This window comes from Parasteatoda tepidariorum, chromosome 6, assembly GCF_043381705.1.
Source record: "Parasteatoda tepidariorum isolate YZ-2023 chromosome 6, CAS_Ptep_4.0, whole genome shotgun sequence".
Classification (NCBI taxonomy): Eukaryota; Metazoa; Arthropoda; class Arachnida; order Araneae; family Theridiidae; genus Parasteatoda; species Parasteatoda tepidariorum.
Window position 1 is genome coordinate 71,160,242 of NC_092209.1, and position 21,196 is coordinate 71,181,437.

At 26.8% G+C, this 21,196-nt stretch overlaps 2 protein-coding genes across 3 annotated transcripts in view; one reads left to right on the plus strand and one right to left on the minus strand.

The window, feature by feature from the left end:
* LOC107441531 (dynein axonemal intermediate chain 1-like) overlaps positions 1-5,181 on the plus strand; it is a 23,863-nt gene extending 18,682 nt beyond the window's left edge. The window contains exons 14-17 of the mRNA XM_071181842.1: positions 2,191-2,290; positions 4,443-4,579; positions 4,663-4,714; positions 4,899-5,181. Coding sequence (XP_071037943.1) covers positions 2,191-2,290; positions 4,443-4,579; positions 4,663-4,714; positions 4,899-4,991 — 382 coding nt within the window. The 3' untranslated portion in view covers positions 4,992-5,181. The remainder of the gene's footprint in view (positions 1-2,190; positions 2,291-4,442; positions 4,580-4,662; positions 4,715-4,898) is intronic.
* LOC107441540 (Tubulin tyrosine ligase-like 12) overlaps positions 5,173-21,196 on the minus strand; it is a 23,470-nt gene continuing 7,446 nt past the window's right edge. Inside the window, exons 7-15 of one of the 2 annotated variants that reach the window (XM_016054846.4) lie at positions 20,635-20,774; positions 18,327-18,517; positions 14,955-15,179; positions 11,774-11,885; positions 9,978-10,129; positions 8,764-8,842; positions 8,596-8,664; positions 6,806-6,944; positions 5,173-5,345 (exon numbers count right to left, since the gene is read on the minus strand). In XM_016054846.4, coding sequence (XP_015910332.3) covers positions 5,200-5,345; positions 6,806-6,944; positions 8,596-8,664; positions 8,764-8,842; positions 9,978-10,129; positions 11,774-11,885; positions 14,955-15,179; positions 18,327-18,517; positions 20,635-20,774 — 1,253 coding nt within the window. In that variant the 3' untranslated portion in view covers positions 5,173-5,199. The remainder of the gene's footprint in view (positions 5,346-6,805; positions 6,945-8,595; positions 8,665-8,763; positions 8,843-9,977; positions 10,130-11,773; positions 11,886-14,954; positions 15,180-18,326; positions 18,518-20,634; positions 20,775-21,196) is intronic. The other variant, XM_043044510.2, reaches the window with a different exon arrangement.

Sequence of the window (21,196 nt, forward strand, 5' to 3'; positions counted from 1 at the left end):
CACCCGCCGTGGCATTGATTCCACAAGGTGCTGATAGGTAGTCTGAGGTATCTGGTACCAAGCGCTCACCAACTGGTCCTGCAATTCCCTCACGTTGCGAGGGGGTAGCGTGGCTGCACGAATTTGGTTTTCCGAGTAGGACCACAAATGCTCTATTGGATTAAGGTCAGGTGAATTTGGGGGCCAAGACATGACTTGAAAGTCACTGGAATGTTCCTCGTACCAATCCATGATGATTCGACATTTTTATGACATGGTGCATTATCCTGTTGGTAAACACCATCCCCTGCAGGAAAAAACTGTTGCCATGAATGGGTGAACCTGGTCTGCAACTATGTACAAGTAGCTTACAGACGCCAAGGATTGTTCTATGAGGATTATGGGTCCTAAAACCTGAACCTGGTCCCCATGAAATCCTTGTTCCTGGGCGAGAAACCATGAAAACCTGGGCTTTTTATAGTTACAAGGTGGTCATAATGTAATGGCTCTTCGGTATATATATATATATTATTATTATTACAAAAATTCAATAAATAAAAACCTTTGACAATAACACGGACATTTCTTGAAAATAGTTAAAATTTAATTCAAAGTACTTTAACGCGGGCAACAGCTAAACGGCGAAATTTTTTTTTTAATACATTAATAAAAACTAATTAGGGTGTTAGGATAGGAGCACAGGAGTTGAAGATTTAGAATATTTAAATAGTTTAGCTGTGCATTCACCTTGGTTATAATTAAAGTTTGTATGTTGTACAAGATAATTTTGAAAGGTGACCATACTGGTTTGCAAAGGCGACCTGCATGTAACACATTTTTTGTAATTTTCTCTAGAGATACTCACATCATTTTGTAACTTTAGATGTGTTTAGTTCATTCGAATTTTCATATTTAGCAATAAAATTTAAAGCTTTCAAGGACCAGCAATAAATCACGGAAGAAAACAAGTATTTTTGAACATCGTATACCAGAAAATGAAGCAATAAGCTTGTATCAATTACTTTCGCTCTTTAAGCAAAAACTGCACAGAATTTTGAAAAACTTAGCTTAAATATTTATGAAAATATGGACATTTTTATCAAAAACTTACGTTTTTTTGCTGTAACTTTAAAAATATTCAATAAAATTAAGCAAAATTTTTGAACTACAAAATTGCCTTAAAATTCGTTAAAAACTGCGCAAGATATGAGTATTTAAAGTAGTTCTCTCACACTACGCACGCGCGGAAATTTTTTTTCTTCTTAATTTTGTAGTGAATCGTATTTGGGCGACTAATAAAAGTCATATTTTAATATCTTAAAAATATTAAAAGTTCTAAGTAATTGTTTAAGTAGTTTTTGTACTTATTAAAAGAAAGCTCAAAATAATCAGGGGTTTTCCACAAATTTTATTTTGTAGTGCGGCAAGTTTACACTACCGGAATGCATTTGCTATTAAAACGGACTGTAAGAATAAAATGTGTGGCAAATCCCTGAAAAACTAATTAAAAGTGTTAGGATAGGAGCTTTTTTTTTTAATAAGTACAAAAACTACTTAGAAAATTGATTGAAACTTTTAACGTGTTTAAGACATTTAAATCTGACTTTTTTGTTAATTGCCAAATACGATTCACTACAAAACTATGAAGAAAAAAATTTTTAGCGCATGCGCAGTATAAGAGAACTACTTTAAATACTCATATCTAGCGTTTTTTTTAACGAATCTTTACTAAATTTTAAAACGAAAATTTTATAATTAATTTTAAATTGCATCAAAAATTTTGTTTAATGTTGTTGAAAAATTTTAAAGTTATCGCAAAAAAGACGTAAGTATGATCGATAAATTATAGTTATACTTTGTTACAGTATTCTTTGGCCGATAACTTTGACAGTTATTCCAAATAACAATCAAAGTAATCCATACAAGTTACAAGCTTATTACTTGATTTTTTTTTGGTACAGGGTGTTTTTTTCTTTCATGATTTATACCTCTGAGAGTTTTAAGTTTATTGCTATGTATGAAAATTCGCATGAACTAAACACATCTAAAGTTACAAAACAATTCTTTAAATATTTCTTGAGAAATTTAAAAAGATTTTAAAAATTGTGTAGTGTATTTATGTATTAAAACAACCTATCAAAAGCATAAGATTTAATAAAAAATGCTGTTTTCTTTAAAATCATGGTTAATGTCTTTATTTGATTATTTTAGGGAGTCTGTTTTTACTTTTGATTTATTGAATGAAGTTAAAGATGTTACTTGGGCACCATTTTCTTCTTCCCTTTTTGCCGCTGTTACAAATGATGGAAAGGTGACATTTGAAACTTCATAACAGTTTTCTATTATAAGAGCATTTCATGAACTTTCCTTGCAAGTTACACATAAAATTCATTAATATTTTCGCAATAAAATATTCTGTAAATGTTTCTCTATATCTAAAATATCTTAGCGCTAAATGCAAATTCATAAAAATAATTGTATTCATATTAAATTGTTTTTATGAAATTATGAATCTTTGACTGCCCTACCACTGGGGAATAGCCATATTCTATCTCAGGGAGAATGTCAGAAAAAGTTAAAAATCTTGAAAAAAAAAATTTTTTTTTTAATGGCAGGCACTGAACTCTTGTTCCATGGAAGATGTCGAATGTGTTGCTCTTTAGCGTTACTCGATGGGCCCCTGTGAACCTAAGTCACAGAGGTGAGCAACATGTGGGCCACATCCACACAGCACATCGATTAAGCAGGATTCGAACCCGCAATCATTGGCTTCGTAGTCAGGCACGCGAACCGCTTGGCTATCTTGAAAAGTCAGGGAATTTAACACCTTACGTTTTGGGTGTTTCAATTAAATTCCCCTGAAAACACAGGGAAATTTAATAGAAACATACTTGAAAAGTCAGGGAAATATAAGGGAATTTAATTAAAACACCCAAAAAGTAAGGAAAAATTAATTAATATGAATTTGAAGTGCCCAGAAGTTCAATATTTTTACAAAACATTGGGCTTGCAATACTTATTTCAATTATTTATTTTTGAATCTAATAGCAAGTATAAACATTTTGTATATAAGAATAAGGTACAACTGAAAAATTAATTATGAAGTTGGGAGTAAAAATTAATAATTCAGAAGTTTTGTGACCCCCCTGTATACCCAGTAGCCAAAACCCTCCAGCATGGCAGTGGATACTGTTTATCTTTCATCAAAGTTTAATTTTTATTTTTAAAAAGCAAACAGTTGAGTGAGAGTAAATTGCTGAGATTCTCCTTTTTTAAAATACTATATCTAAACTTGATTTTTAAAAAAATTAAAAAGCAGAAATGAAAACACCGCAAAGGACAAAAAATAAAGTTTTTTTTCTTCCTGTTACTTGATTAAAGATTTACCTATATGAAGATTTACACCATTCTTTTAACATTGTATAAAGTTCAAATTTAATTTAAAAATGAAACTTATTTGTATAATTTTAAAGGACCTCATATTTGCTAAGTTTACTACTTGTATGTTAGGTTAAGCTTAATTTTTACAATAATATCTCTCCAACTGCATTGAGATGACAGAAAAATTTGGATTCATGAAGATAGTGCCGGAGATTCAAGCCTGCTATCAGACTCGTATTTGTTAATTAATAAACAAAGTGCTTATTGAAAAGCCTGCTAATTAAAATAAATTAATTTCAATTATGCGATTTAGTTACTATTCTAATTCTAACTAAAATCACCTTAGACTTGAGTAAAGATTACATTTTAATTAACTATTATTAGATTTCAAATGAAATCGCAATCCTAGTACTAAATGATAACACAGATGCTATACTTTAGAAAATTACAATAACATATTTTAAACATACAGTTTTCCAATGTAAATTAAAAGTAAATAAAAAGCTTTATTCATTGAATCATAATGTGATTTGAATTAACATCAACTTTAATTAAGTGCTAAGTTAAATGGCATAAACATGACCAATGATCTTTTATAAAATATTTTAATTGACTGCATTTGAAATATATAATACAAAACAGCATTTTAACAGTGTTTAAAACTTTATAACCATCAATTCCAAATATTAATACGAGATTTAAAATTAACAAGACATACATAATGCATCAACTAGAAGTTTAATTAAGTTTTTAAATTATAATTTTAAACATTTAATTTGAGCAATTGCTACATAAGAACAAAAAAAGAAAAATAGGATTTTTTCATTCTTATTCATGCATGAAAATCTAATTTTTACTTATAATGGCAATAATTATAATTAAAGTAACATTGTAAATTCTTTTCTTTTTTTCGTATTTCAAAGTATTATTCGTATTAGTATTATAGTATTTAATTATTTACGTATTTCGTATTTTTATTATTTTATTTCGTTTATTCCTTATTTTTGTTCCTATAAAAATAAAAATATTAACTTAATTATGTAGAAATTCTTTTTTATAAATCTTCATAAATTTTATTTTAGGTACATATATTTGATATAATGATGAATCGGCATCAACCAACAGCAACATATAATTTATATACATCCAAGAAAAATGTTAATCTCACAAGCGTTCAATTCAATCCAGTTAAACCTGTTATTATTGTAGGCGATGACAAGTAATAAAAAATTATATTTCATTACCCTTACATTTGATTCGTTAAATAAGTTTTTTTATTTAATAAAAATAAAAAAATTTCAGGGGTTCAATAATCAGCTTCAAGCTATCGCCAAATCTACGATCCTCATTAAAGGTAAGTACTTCAACTATTGATTATGGTTTAGCTATTTTATAAATGCAATGAAATAATTTATGTGATATAGTAAAATGGAATTTGCAATTGCCAAATATATATTTTTAGGTTTACAACTAATTAAAATCAGTTGATTAGATTTATGTATGTAAGAACAGCATAAGCACTAATTCATGTTTTATAGGTATTTGAAGCAACTGAAAAATCGAAATTTGCATCGTCTGAAAAAGATAAAATGGAAAAGATTTTGAAATTGGCAAGAAATCTGGAGAATTGAAAATAAAAATTGACATTTCATTACTTTTAATATTATTTCCACAATAAGCAGTTATAATAATTGCAATACTTTTAACTAATTTCAGATATTCAAAAATAAAATAAAGACGTTTCACCTTATAGGTACTTGAAGCAATTTAAATTAAAATTTGCTTTCACAATTTGATCAATAAAAAAAAGGCTTTACAAAATATTATGTTTTATTTCTTTTACAATTGCACAACGTTTTTACCAGCTGTTTCATCAAGAAACAGAACGCTAAATACATCGTCATAGAATTCTGGGTAATATTGACAAGCTCTTTTGCAGTCGGGCATCCAATTTACTTCCAAAATCACAGGCCTAATTGTTGGTACTGAAAACAAAAATGTCATATGTAGAGTTTCAGAAGAAAAAAAAATTAATATGCATGAAAGAAACTGTATGGAAGCTTTAAATTAAAGAATAATAATAAAGAATAATCTTATAAGAGTTCCTTAGAGCGACTATTCCATTATAACGACTGGTAAGTCTCCTTATCTATTCAATATTTCATATATGTCATTTTAACCACTCAATGGGATCTCGATCCTGATTGGTTGTTGAAACGAAGCATTTGCTTACGTTAGTAACTGTTCTTTCTATTCTATTTAGAGTAAGCTGAGCCGGTTAAGTATCTTAAGTAACGCATTTGAAATTCTTTCTCAAAGATTTAAGATCTTTTACTATATATATTAACACAGAGACTTAACACCAAGACAGGTACAAAGTCATATGGAACATAAACAAACTAATTATACATCAAAGTTGTCAGGTACACAAATCAAAAATATATCACGTTTTCAATAAAATACATAAACTAATAATAAATCTAAGTTAAGTAAAAGAAGTAACCGAGAAAGAATTGTGTTTCAACTAATTTGATGTGCGATGCGGCTCTGTAGTGAATTAACTTATCATTAATTAACATTCTAACTTAAGTAGAGAACCTTAACTCAACTTCAATACGCCATTTTGCTGATAAAAATTAGCTGACGCTGACGTCATATGTGTGGGCATAGGAGGTCTTCTTCTTGAAGGTCAAGTACCAAGTCTTTTAATTTAAAAAAAGTTTTAAAAATTTTTTTAAATCTTATCTAAATCTTTTTTGGGTTTCAAATTAAATGTGAAACAACTTCAATTCCCTTTCAATGAAGGAAGAATAACATTACTCCTTAGAATGCAATTAATGGCAAAAAGTTTGCGAAATATGGAATAAAAAACAAATTGCCTTAAAACTAATTGCCTAATCATTATTAAAGCAGGACTGCCTACTACTATGCTTTTTGCAAAATATTTTACAAAATAGTAGACAACTAAAACCTAAAGGTTTCCGAATTTTTGGTAGTCTTCCTAATATTTTAAACTCCTTAACATGAGAAAGCTGAAAAAAATGGCATTCTATGTAAACTTTTTAGTCAGTTATGTGCAGTGTTTGAGGAAAGTAACTTAAAATCAAATTATCAAAAAGAATCAAACATTGAAGCATATACTTAGATACCACTTAAAGAAATTTTCCCACAAAGCATAGAAAGTTGGCAGTCCAATTAATAAGAAGCACTGCTTTATTAAAAAAAGTTTAATAACTTTTACCAATGAGCAAAAACATACTGTATTTTTATGCACACAGAGTATAGTGACCGCACGCTGCAATGTCTCTTTACGCTTGGACATACTGTTTTGATTTTTCATGGTTTACAATTTTTGTAATTGATGTGATGAAATCAAAACTAATATAAATTTATTTTTAAAACAAGTAAAATAAAATATCTGGAAATAAATTATCAGGATACACACCCTCTCCACTTCTATCCCATTCCAGCATAATATCTAAACCATACATTGCACGGGATCCATTGTATGCTCCTATACCAGCAGGATGTTCTTTCATTGCAGCAGCAATAAAGATTTCTTTAATCATTTTATAAATATCAGCCTAAAAATACAAACACTAGGTATAAATAGGGAAAAAAAGTAATGAAAAGGCCAAATTTTGGTTTTTTATTATTCTAATTTTTTCTAATAGGTTTCTTTAGCTTAGAACTTTATTACGTTCACTTATTTGGTTATACGAAAAAGTCATAAAAATTGGATTAGGAAATACCTACAGCATAGCTGCCAACATGGATCGGAAAAAATCCACTATATTTTACAAAATAATATAAATTTCATGGTAATTGTTGCATAGTGTACTAAATATTTTACACATATGGAATTTTAGGGATTTTTATAGTCATCAAAATAGAAAAACTGCCATATTTTCCAGTTATGATTGACATTAAACATACTTAAAATTTTATGTATTATGTTTACTCATAATTCAGCATTTAAATCATCAAACATAGTTAAAAGATTTCTTTAATTAATTTAAAAAGAGTAGCTCTGAATAAAAATAAACTGAACATTTTAGAACAAAAAAAGTTTGGAGCTGATTTCTATAAATGAGGTTCACTTCATTATTTATCAGTAATACTTATTTAATTATTCAAACAAGCAATAATCTGTACAAAAATTCTATTTCAATAGGAATTTTTTTTAGGAAACCTACTCAATTTTAGGGAAATTTCTAGAATGTACAAAAACCAGGAGAATTTAAAATAAACCAGTAGACCAGGAGAAACTACCAAAATCCAGTAGAGTTGGCAACTATGCTATAGTGAATGAAAATAGAAAAACTTCTTTTTCTAAGCACTACAGCCAGTTACCGGCCAAGGACATCTCAGTCAGTTTACCCAATCTAGTTCTAATCAATGCTATATTTATACTCCCAAGTCCTTTAACAACTTCTCTACTCTATCTAACCATCTTGCTCTAGGCTTTCCTCTTTTTTTTCTCTTTCTTTTCTTGGAAGGTACTTTTTTAAAAAAAATTTTAACAGGATTTTCATCGCTATATTGTGTCCTAGCCACTTTATTTAAGAAACCTTGTTCACTTTTACTATGTTAGGTTCTTTGTATTTTGATTGTAATTCGTAGTTGTAATAATTCCATTTTCTCTTACTGCATCAATAATTATTCTTAAGACATTTTTCTCGAAAGTCATCAGTTTCTATTTGTCTGCTTTATTAATTTCCCAGTCTTCACGGACACATAAAACTATCGGCCTCACTAGTGTCTTGTACAACTGCATTCTTATTTCACAACTTATGTGTTTAGATTTGAAATTAAAAAAACAGAAAATAGAAATTTGGTCTATTCAATATAAATGCAAAGCATAATAACAATTAAGTCCTTCGCTTATTTTTGTTGTTCATTTAAAAATCACTTATAACTTAAAAAATCTTATCTTAACTTCATTTTAAGAAACATCTTTTAACATTCCTTGAATGAATAAAGAGCTCAAATATCGTGAAAATAATTATCATAAAAGAAAGTAAGAAAATATTATTATCAATTAATCAGTTAAGTTCTAACATTGTATTATAAATTAATCACACAATGCTCACTTACAGAAAATTTAATTAAAGAAAGTATCATAAAATAATATAAAAATAAGCATAAAAAATTATCATAAAAATTAATTGTAAAATATTCTGCAAACAAAGTTGCATAAATTAAAACTTATCAATAGCACACAAAAAAAATTACTTCAATATCATTCCACTTATAGCAGCTGTAATGATTTTCAAATCTTTCAATAAAGTCATGGCAAAACATCTATAAATTATAAAAATCACATTATTATAATTCAATTTAAGCAATACATTTAAGATGACATAAGCAATAATTAGATACATAATAATGTCATTTGTTTACTTGTTGTAAAGGAAATTCACTGTAGTTCATCACTGTGAAATGTTTTTCATAATCTTCAAAGTTATCCAAAGAGAAAGGCCTATAAGTAAGTATGAATGTTAAAATCAGCTGGACAATTTACAGTTCTATAAAAGAATGCTTATGCATTGATTTCAAGTTAAAAAAAACTATATAAATTGATGACTATATTTTTAAATCTTATTTTAAAAAATGCATAAGTAGAAATTTTACCATTTTAAAAAAGTATAAAATTTCCTTTGATTAACATTTTATAATTAAAAATTTTCAAATTAGTGTTCTAGACTTGTATTATGAATTAATAGAATTTTTTTAGGCCATCAGTTTTTTTTAACGATATTTTTTTACAGCATTAAAAACCATTATGAGAGAGAAAAATTTGAACTTAACTTTTAGACAAGAGCAGTAGGAATTGTAGTTATTTTATAGACATCCAAAACGAAACAATTGGTTTCATCTTTTTATTTTTCAAATTTAAAAGTAGTTGATAAAAAGCAGCATAGTTTAATAAAAATTTCTTGTTTATGTTAATGGTTTAGAGTTAACAATTTTAATGGTTTATTTTAATGTCAAATATAAGTTGGACAGCTTTTACTCTACTACCTCTAAAAGACTACACCAATATGTGTCGTTTATGCATATGTTTAAAATATTCAAATAATATAAGGGCCAAAAAATTTTTTTAATTAAATTTATTGAACAAAAAAGTAACATATGCTACTGAAAAGAAATCTTTAGAAATTACTGAAAATCTATAGAAATTGAAAGATATGAATGATTTTGACATAATACTTGACAATTCAGGAAACCTTAGACAGGTAATTAATCTACAGAGTTTAACTTGGCAGGTTTTATTAAACAATTTTTGCTAAAAGTGGACTAAAATTTAAAATAATAATAATAAATAATATTTATGTATTCTTTCACCAAAGGTTTAACAAATTTTTGATAAAATTTTTAACCTGTTCTCTTCAAACAATATCATTGATTTAAAAATTTGCAAGTTGACTGTCAAATGAACTGATAAAAATTAAATAATTTAAAAAAATTGTTAGAATATATATATTTTTGTTGCATATGAAATATCTAAAAAAAATTGCATATAAAATATTAAATAAAGAAAAATTAAACAAAATAAAATAAATAAATAAACATACATAAACCTTTAAAAAAAATCACAGAATTTAAATACTCACTTGTTAGCAAATCGTAGCCAAAACCTCTTATAAACAAAGAGCTCAAAATTTTGAATACTTTTTAATAGAACAATAAATCTTAAATCCATTTTGACTAAACCTTTGTTTTCTCGTGGGAACAAAACTGGATCACTTATGTATTTACAAGCCACCTATTAAAATGTAATTGAAATATAAATATTTTGAAAGCATAGTGTAACATGGTATGAATGTATTTACATACCATGTTACACTATGTATTTACAAGCTACCTATTAAAATCAGAGATGAGAGTAGTCAGAAGGAAGAAAAAGAGGAAATCCAAGAAGAAGGAAGAAAAAAAATATATATAAACAAAAATTTGACAAAAAAAAGCGCAATTTTTTAACTTGTAAACCATGTGATTATAAATCCCGATATGAGGTTTTTAAATCACGTAAATATGAAACTCCACATGGAATTTAAAAAATGCAAAAATACAAATCATGATGCGTAATTTTTAGATCACGATGCATAATTTTTAAATCGCGCGATATTACAACCGAAAATTCGAATCACGGCATTGGATTTTAAGCTCGGGTGAATACGAATTGCTACATAGGGTTTTAAAGGCTCGTAAATACAAATCGCGATATTGGTTTTTTAAATCTTGTAAATAAGAATCGCAATGTACAATATTTAAATCGCCAGAATAAGAATCGCAACATTCAACTTTTAAATCAGGTAAATACGAAAATCGATGTTTTATAATAAAATCGCGATTTTAAAAATGCATAAATACAAAACTCGATATTGGATTTTTAAATCTCATAAATAAGAATCATAATGTAGGATATTTAAATAGAGTAAATAAGAATCGCAATGCGCAATTTTTAAATCAGGTAAATACGAAAATCGATGATTGATATTAAAATCGCGTGAATAAAAATCGAGATATTTGCAGAGTCTGGACTTGGGATTTCTAAAAGGCTTGTTTGTATTGTTTTTGTTCAGACATAATAAATAAAAATTTACAAGATTAATTGAATGAGCAAATAAATATTTTCCCAGTAAATCCACTTCTTATTTTTTTTCTCTTTTTTTTTGTTGTTTGTTTTCAATCCAGAATACAAGAAGCAGCGACGTCTGAATTACGAAAATACGAGCTATCCCACTGACGGATAAAAAATACCGAAAATCTTATTTTCTGTGCATGAAATCGGAGAAAATAGCTAATATAAGTAAGAATGCGGAAGGGTTAGCAGCTAGGACGTAGTTTGAATTTTCTGTTTATCTTTGAAAATCTTAAACAAATATAATTATTTTACTTCAATGACTGAATTTTTTAAAAAAAGCAGGATATTTATTAAACAAAACGAAACTTTTAGAGAATCGGAGTTTTTGATAAAAAGGCTAAAATTCAAGCGACAAAAAAATCTCATCCCTGTATAAAAGGTCAACCAGTTTTATCCCAAGGAAATGATTTTTAGAGAAACTTCAGAGGGAGGAATAAGGACTTCAATAATTTCGCTCCACGGAAAATTAAATAATTCCTCATAAAATATTTTAGCTTGTGCAAAAAAAAATTTAAACGGAAATTAGCGGGGAAAAATATGAAAAAAAGCGGAAATCCGCGGAAGGATCTCATCCTTGTAAAATATAATTGTAATATAAATAATATTTTGAAAGCAGTGCACGTACATGCCATGCTATACTATGTATTATGTTTTTACAAGTAATCTATTAAAATATAAAAAATAATATTTTGAAAGTATAGTGTAACATGATATTATTATGAAATACCATTTAAATAAGTAAAATGCAAAATATATAATTACCATAGGTCTGATTTCTGTGAGACGAATTATTTGATCTAGGTTATCAGTTACGTAAATGTCTAAACCTCTGGCTAAGTTGAACGGCTTGCATATCCATGTGTTATCTAAATTCCTAAAATGGAAATTCACATATAAATTGTTAAATATATAGAAAACACAGAGGGTGTTTGATGATTTCTGCCATAAATATATATTTGAAGAAAAATGAAGTCAAAAAGGTATGCATATTTAAATTTAAGCAATAAAAACTAAAAATGCTGTCGTGATGTAACGAATCTATTCAGAGAACAATGGGCATAAAAAACATCAAAATTCATTTTATTATTGGAAGAAGCAGAAATGAGTTACTAAGGTGATAAATAAACACATCTCCAAATTTTGTCAAGTAATTTTCTGGTTTTCAAATTTTTTTTTATTTCAACATTATCACTAGTGATGGTTTCAATAGTGATTTTTCCCCCCTTCACTCAAATATTAACTTGGGACCTTTAATATGATTACTAAGCTTTTGGATAAGAATTATAAAGAAAGTAGTGATTTCAGGACATCATGCATATGTTTACATATAGATTTTACATATAGTATTAATTTGAATAGCATTATATTATATATATTATATATTAATTTGAATTTACATACATTAATTTGAATAATTTGAAATAACATTTCAAGATGAAAACACAGATCACTTTAAGCAGTTTTTTTTAAATATTTATTTTAGACAGAAGATTTATTTTTAAAAAATTTAGAAATTTTTTTTCATCACAATTAAATTTTGACAAAAATAAACAAGCTTGCTTATCTCAGAACCCAAATTCAATTTGGTTAATGTTACCTAAATTCAAATGGTTAAAAATATTTTAAGTATATAAAAGTAGATGTATACATAATTTTAAAAACATTGGAACTTAGGTTAAAAAGATAAACTCAACTTGTAATTAAAACATTAAATGACATTGTGAATTGCTGTATTTGGTTTTGAGGTCAAACAAAAAGATTAAGCGAAAAGATCAATATTAAATCAGTTAAATCATAAATATATTCATTTTATACATAATGAAGTGAAACTCATTGATTTCCAAAAAATAATTTAAGGAGAAAAAATTCAAAAAGGCTTTTATTTTAAGCATTGAATTTCTATCTGAAAAAATGCTATCTGGATGCTTATTTTTTATTTTATTTTTTTTTGCAACATGGAAAGAAAAAAAAGACAATAGGGTGACTAAAAAAAACTATTGGACTTTAGTTTCTATAACTGATATTTAAGAAACTAAATCAATTATTTTTCTTCCCTTGATTTTGGAAATATGGCAATAAAAAATTTTTTTTTAGAAAAAGCATATTTCAATTAATTAATTAATAACACTTAAATAATTTATCTAGGGTTTAACATACAATAGCTTATATTAAATTTTATGAGAAATTAAATGTTTGCTACATAGTTTTTAATTTTGTGACAGAGCTAAAGCTCACATCCACTTAGCTATTTGATGAAATTAAAAAATATCTATCTCCATTATATATGAATAATACACTTTAAAGTAAAAAATGCTCTAGGAAATATCAAAATTGTTCACAATAAAGAAGAAATACATATAGATTACTACTGTAACACGTCTTTTTTTTTTACAACAGCCACTTTCTATATTATCCACAATGTTGATTTTCAAGGTTTGTACAGTGGGCAAAAAATAGTACACCTTTAATAACTTTCCGTTTTATAACTGAGTTTTCATGTACTATTACTCAATCTTAATGGCTCAAGTGTCTAATCTTAATAAACAGAGCTGTGATGGCTCAGAGAACAGAGCATTCGCCTTCCAATGAGGTAAACCATGTTCAAATCCCAGTGATGGCTGGTCGCTATGAATTCCACATACCGCTTGCACCAATCACAGCTCTGACGTGAAATATCCTCAGTGGTAGACGGATCAGGGATTAGAGTTCTCTTGGTGTCAGGCTAATCGTGGGAGGTTCTCATGGTCTTCCTCTCCATGTAACGCAAATACAGGTTAATTCCATCAAAAAAGTCCTCTACCAGGGTTCATACGGAGATCAGAAGAAGAAATTCAAGAAGTTTAAAATTTTAGTCCGAAACTTATCAAAAATTTAAAAACTTTGTTTAAAAGATAACTGGACAGTCTTTTTTTAAAATTGAAAAGCAGTTATTATAAGAACTTGTAAAAATTTATATTTTGTATAAGATATTTCTTCTAGCCCTTTTGAAATAGATTTCGACTTTGTCAAACTTAATCAAGAAAAATAAATAAAGTTATCACTTTCACACATAAATTCATTTTCCAGTTTCAAATATTCCAATAAACCTTGTTAAAGTACATAGTGCAGATGTTAAAGATAAACAGAAAATCTCTCCAATCTTATATTTTTAAATTTGAATACAGAAGAAAATCTAAGGCATTTTATACAAAAAAAAAAAAAAAATCACTGTAAATCATTAATTAAGTTTGCTTGTAACACGTAAAATTAAAATTATTTGCAGTTATTTTTTTCTTCTAACTCTTGCAATTCATTTTTTTTTTAAGTTTTTCTTAAACTATTAGATTTTTATAGCTAAGTCATATCATTTAGCTTCCCTGTTTGGACAGCAAATTTATCAGCGGACCCACTAAGTTCATCCATGCAACACAATAATCTAAGGAGTTTATAAGAACTAATTTGGAAATCTAAGTAGTTTCAAGTACTCCTTGGAGACTTTTTTTTAATTCCAAGGAGTTTCTAAGGAGTCTGTACGCACCCTGCCTCTACAAAGGCAAATTTCTCGCAATATTAGATCAAGGAGTTCCCTTTGTCCTTGGATCAGGTTCAAAATTACAAGACCACGTAGTTGAACATTAGTAGCCATAAATCCAAGAATTTGGTTGGATGTTCAACAACTGTTATAAAATATTAAATAAGCAAATTAATTGTGCAGACAATAAAGTTAAGAAGTTGCACTTTTCTGAAATAACATAATGCTTTTTTCTTTTCACGAATTGGATTTTCACTAAGGGGGAAAAAGTAACCCCAATCTGGAAAATATGGTCTAAATACTTAAAGCAACAGAACAATATTTATTTACTTTTTTGCACTTGGTACATACACTCAACTTTGTATGAAATATGAAATATATAAGTACATATTTTGTGAAAACAGTTAACACAAATAAACAGATAGAAATTACCTTTTTTCACGATTTTGGAAATACGATACAAATTTGGGTAACTCTGTTAATAAACTGAAAGTAGTTGGTAACCACGTAGGAAATGATTCCATGGAAAATGGATCAAAGCTCGCACCCTCGGCAGACCTTCGACATACTATGGCCAATAAATCCTTGTTTATAAGAACTTGTTCTGAAGGAAACTGGTTGACATAGAAGGAATTAGAAGATGACTCTGCTAGTTGTCTAAAAATTAAGAAAAAAAATTGTAAAATAGAATAGTCAAGACAAATTTGGATAGATAAAATTCAAAAATTGCAAACAAAAAAAAAAGTCAAAATTAACCTTTGCTTATAGTGCAGTACAGGATGAAGTCTATCATTATAGTCCACTTATTGTACCAGCAGTAAGGAAAAGGTTAAAAAAAAATTTCAATTATTTAAGGATAAATAAAGGTAATTAAAAAGAAAAAAATTATAAGTAGATGTAAATAAGTAAGAACATACATGGTGACCAGTGAGAGTTTGTTTGATTCAAAGTTTATAAGATTTCAAATTACATAATTCCACCAGTCAGGAATAATTCCACCAGTCTTAACAAGAATGAAATTGAAAGCAAATTTAAGTATATGAGTATTTGTAAATCAGCTACAAATGTTTAAGATTAACACTAGGACCTTTTATTTTTATTCAAATGACTATTTCTTACAATAAAAATAACTTGGATGCATTAAGCTTATTTTAATGCGGTGAAGTTCAATAATAAAAGTTATTTTTTAATAGACTCAAAATTTTTTAATGAATTTCTCTACTATTTCTAATCTTTTTAAAAACACACATTTATTACTATGATAATTCACAATACAGTCAATTTGCAATAATGGGAATCAAATAAGAATACTGAAAAACTTAGATTTATTAGAAGTTTTGGTTTTTAACAATAATGGCAATTGTTAGATATATTTTAATTAAAAATACGTTAATCAATATTTCCATTTATGAAATTAAAAAAAAATGTACATAATGAAGTTGGTTCCCCCAGTAAAAAGGCAGACATCTTTTTTTTTCTTTTTGACTTTCATTAATTCATTTAATTTAGAGTAACTTTTAGTTTCTCTTCTTAATATTGCTGAAGAGTTTTTGAAAAAATTGCATTCTATGCTTTTTTTCTTTTTTTTCTTCAAGATTATATCAGTCCCTATTAGTATTAAGAACATTTTCATTTTTCAAATCAAGCAATTTTACTTTTAGATTAGACAGATTTAAAGATAAACACTTATTTCACACAAACTCTAATAGCAATTTCCAACAAATATATCTAATAAATATTTTATCATATGATGAGTAAATACAGTTGGCCTCTAATTTAACAAACTCTAAGTAAAGCAATTTCGTGATTTAAAGAATTTTTCTTTTTTCCGAAATTAAAATGAAGATAAAAAATTCTATTTAATGAATAATAAACTCCCAGCTTTTAAATTAGTTCACTAGCTGAAAGAAGAAATTTTTTTTTGCTTGCTTGTTAGGGTAATAAAATATTAGACAGCTTTTTAAACAATCACAGTATCCTCCTTACACAAAGCAGAAAAGGATAAAATTCAAAAATTTTGTCAAATGTGATAAACAGTGTATCTGCAGAATTGAAATTGTTGATTTATCAAAATGATTCTAATGTAGAAATGGAAAACTGTGGAAACATACCTAATGCAGCAGGATGTAAATGATATTTTTTCTTCAGTTCAAAAAGTTAAAAAAAAAAAATTATATACATATATATAACTTTCTCAAGTCGGGACCCAAGGAAATTGTTAAACATTACTCAATACACACTTTAAAATTTCAAACTAACTAGAGTGTACTTATTTACTGCATTTTTAACTTCTGAATAAAGAATTGTACAATTTCTAATTATGGATATTTTTGGATAGTAGCTGGGTAAGAGCAATTTTTATTTCATTTTAGTCCTCCAAATAACAATTAACTTGGGCTTGAATGAATGAATTGGTCCTAATTAGGTGCTTTAATTGGTGTAAACATTATGATTACATATTAGTGAAAATTTAAATGCTTTTTAAATAATTTTAACAAAAAAAAACTTTTATTTTTAGTTTATTTCAGAGTCAGTTAAAAAATTACCACATTTACTGAAGCAAGGATGATCTAGATCTGAAACTCAACTGTTACTCAAATGGACTGAAGGTATTGTAGCTTGTGTTATGTTGGTGACACATATGATGTAAACAAATATCGAAACTATGTACAACAACTAGCATTTTATAATTAAGCTTTAAAAGTCCAAGGAGATTTTAATACCAAAGCTATTAAGATTATTACAAGTTAAAGATGTTCTTAGTAATCATTTGTGCATCTTTTTGTCTCTAATAATAATTAAACCAATGAAAACATTTAAAACAATAAGGAGAATTTAAAACAAATATTGCTAAAGGTTAAAATAATTATAGTATTGACTAATTTCTAAGGACAAATACAGTTCTTTACAAAAGGAAAAACCAGTTTGCTGTTCCAAAGACTACTAATAATGCATAACATTCCATCTTAATATGATCTAGCACATAGTAGAGCACAAAACAAATTACAGATCATTTCTCCTCACAAAAAGATATGTTAAAAAAAAAAAAACTTTAAACAAAATGCTTTTAACACAACATCAAAATATTAATTAAATCATATCGATTTCTCCTTCTAGTAAATTTAATTAGTCTGTATATGAAGTTAGCGAATGGAAATTTTGTTATTTTAATTATAATTATTTTGTTATTTTAATTATTTTATTATAATTTATATTATTTTAAATTAAATTTTTCAAACAATAATACTGAATACCAAGGTTTTTATTTCAATTCAGATATTATTAAATCTAATAAGGAATTCAAATATAATTTTATTATTTGTGTAGTTGACAAAGTATCTAATAATTTCTGCTTTATTTGCAAAGAGTATTTTAAACATTCAATGAATAAAGAATATGAAAACAATAATGCATAACAAAGACTACTAATAATGCAAAACATTTTATCTTAAAATGGTCTAGCACACTGTATATACAAAACAAATCACAGATCATTTTTCCCCACAAAGAGACATCCCCAAAACACTGTAAACACAATCTTGTTACAAAATTAAAATATCAATTAAATTAAATTCCTAAATATGATTTCTCATATATTTTTATTGTTAAGGCAACTAAAACAAGCTTCTTAATGTTGAAAATGTAATATAACATAAATCATTAGTAAGTTTTTTTAGGTTGGTAAGACCCCTAGAGGATTGAAGTAACAATGGTGAAAAAAATTTTTTTTATGCATCCTGCAGTTGTCAGTTTTATTAGCATTATAACATGGAGCACTTAATATTCATAAGCAAAAAAACTTACCTATAATCATATACCCGTCCAGCTAACCAGAGTATATGAGCTTCACTTTTTTCATTTGTGAAATAAAATCGAGGAATTGTTAAAAATTCAGAAACTTCAGGATAGTCAGTATACACTTTAATTTTCTTAATATCCAATAGATTTGGAATTTCGATGCCAATGTCAGGTAGCTCTTCAACAACGCGACCAGACTGAAAAATTTAATTAAAGACACTATTAACCATGACTATCAGTAGAAGAAAAATGTTTAAACAAGAAGCAAATAACTCTTTCTTGTCAAAACAATCTATATGTAAATCTTATAACTGGAAATCATAAGCAATAAAAAATCTATTTGTCTTGCCTTACATCTTTCATGAATTTTTACATTATAATAAATAATTTCTGATTAATAATTATTATCACTTAATTTAGTAATCTAAAAAAAACTTCAATTATAATGCATAATTACATACAAGGTAAACTATGTACTTTTAAAATAAACCAATTAAAAGTGATTTAAAATTATAAGTGCTTTAACAAAAATTTATTTTTAAAATAGTAATTTTAGGAACTATTCAACCAAATTATTTAAATTTTCGTTAAATTAAAACACTTAAAAAAATAAGCACAAAATTTTTAGATCTAAAGATTTAAAATAATTATTAACTTATTAACTTAACTTATAATTGTTATAACAGTATTATCCCCAAGCATTATTTGAAGGGTGCCCCCCTGCTTAATCTTTGAGGTCAATAAATGCACTCTCTTTGCCTTTTTTGTAAAAGTAATGCAGCCATCCCTTAAAAACACTGCCTTTTTTATTCAGATTCCATTTTGAAAAAAATGTATTCAGTGTTTTTAAATAATAATTACATACTGGTAAAATTATCTGTGGTTATAGGTTCAATTCTGATTACTATTACAAATATTTATTTTATTAGGATTATTCTTCAATTGGTTAAATTTTTATAAGTATATTTTTAGGGGGGGGGGAAGGAAATATTAAAAAAAATTTTAAGTGATTTTTAAAACTATTTTTTTAATAAATACCTTTTCTTTTTTTTAAAAAAAAATCATCTTTAAATGTTTATTTTCTCATAATTTTCGATTTAAATTACAGAAAAAAAAGCTTTCAAGGTTGTTTTTTTTATTAGTCATTTTTTTGAAGAAAAAATATATGTACATGCCATTAATTATTTTTATAAACTACAAATCTTATTTTGATAATGAGAGAGAATTGCTATTCGAAATATACTCATTAAATTAGTGGGGGAGCATAATTTAAAAACACTTGGGCATAAAATTCAGTTTTTACGTAATCTTACACAGATAAATATTTAAGATGTTAAGTGAGGAAGGATCCTGCCCTTTTTATTTCTAGGGAGAACTCTGGTTATAAATTATTTTTCCCTGTAGTATTTATTAACTGTTTTCTAGTATGGTAAAAAGATTTTTTGCTTTACCCTATTAATTTTACAAATAAAGTGAAAATCTCAAACACATAAGTAAAATAATAATAATGATAAAAAAAACACATCGAGAAACTGTTCACTGACATCCCGACTACAATATTATTACTATATTTTCCAGGGCAGTTCTCTTTCATATTTTGAGGCTCAATGACTACAATCTTGCAAAAAATACATTTTAACTCAGAGAAATATGTTTTGTGTTTAATTTTATATCTTAACCACTAACCTGTCTAATTTTATATCTTAATACTACTTAATTAGCATATATTAGATACAACTTTTGTAAACCATGAAATTTACATCTTATAATACAAAAACTTTTTCAGAATACAATTTTTTCCCTACCGTTATACACATAGCTAAACGTTTTTCAGGGTGCATAGCCAGATTTTTCATCAAAAAATAAGCACCCTTTAAGCACTGAAAAAACTTTTGTAACCACTTTCTAAAAAAATAAACAATAATAATTGGCAGTAATAAAATAAATTTTTCTTAAAGTTTTGAATTTATAAACGTAAAATAAAGTAAATTCACAAACTTTTCATAACCATGATAAAATAACTAGTTTCTGATAAAAATTGCAGAGAAAATTGTAAAAATCATGTATTTTTTGTAATTTAGAACAACAATTGACACAGAAAAAAAAAATCTTTTAAAAGATAGAAAATTAAGCACTTTTTACAAACCCTAAATAAAAAAAGCACCTGAAAGGGCTTTTAAAAAAAAATTAAATCAAAAATAAGCACATTTATGCAATTTTTAAAAATACTAGGCCCCCTGCCTCTTAAATAGATCATTATGAAAGAAAAATCAGATGATAAAATATGATTTAAAATTTTAATGGCAATACTTACTGTCAAGTATTCAAAATCTGGTTCAGTTTGGTTGAAATCTATATATGATAAGTCACACTTTTCCCAGGGATATTTCAATACTGCTTTCATTTCATCCAACATCGACATTTGAAATCGTGGATAGCAACAAGTAACTTCCTCTTTAAAAAAAAGCAAACAATAATATTTAAAAAAATGAAAATTTAACATATGGTGCTCGAAATTCTTTTGACATAATAACAATAAAACTGTAAACAAATTAAAAACTAAATTAGAATTAGTCAGAATGGAACAAAATATTTATCTTTTGCAATTTTCCAGGACAAACACATACAGTATACTCTCGATATCTCAAACTTCTATATCTGGAAATTCATGTTATATAAAAAAAATATATATATATATTTACCCCCTTGGCATAACATGTCAGCTAATATTAATTTGATTTCTTAGGCCGAAGAGTTTCTTTTCAAAACATTGCTATGTCGAATATTTTTCGAAACATAAAAAGAATTTTTTCGTAAAAATCACAGTGTAAGTTTATAGTAAACCAATTCTTTTCTATTTAATGCATAATTAGTTT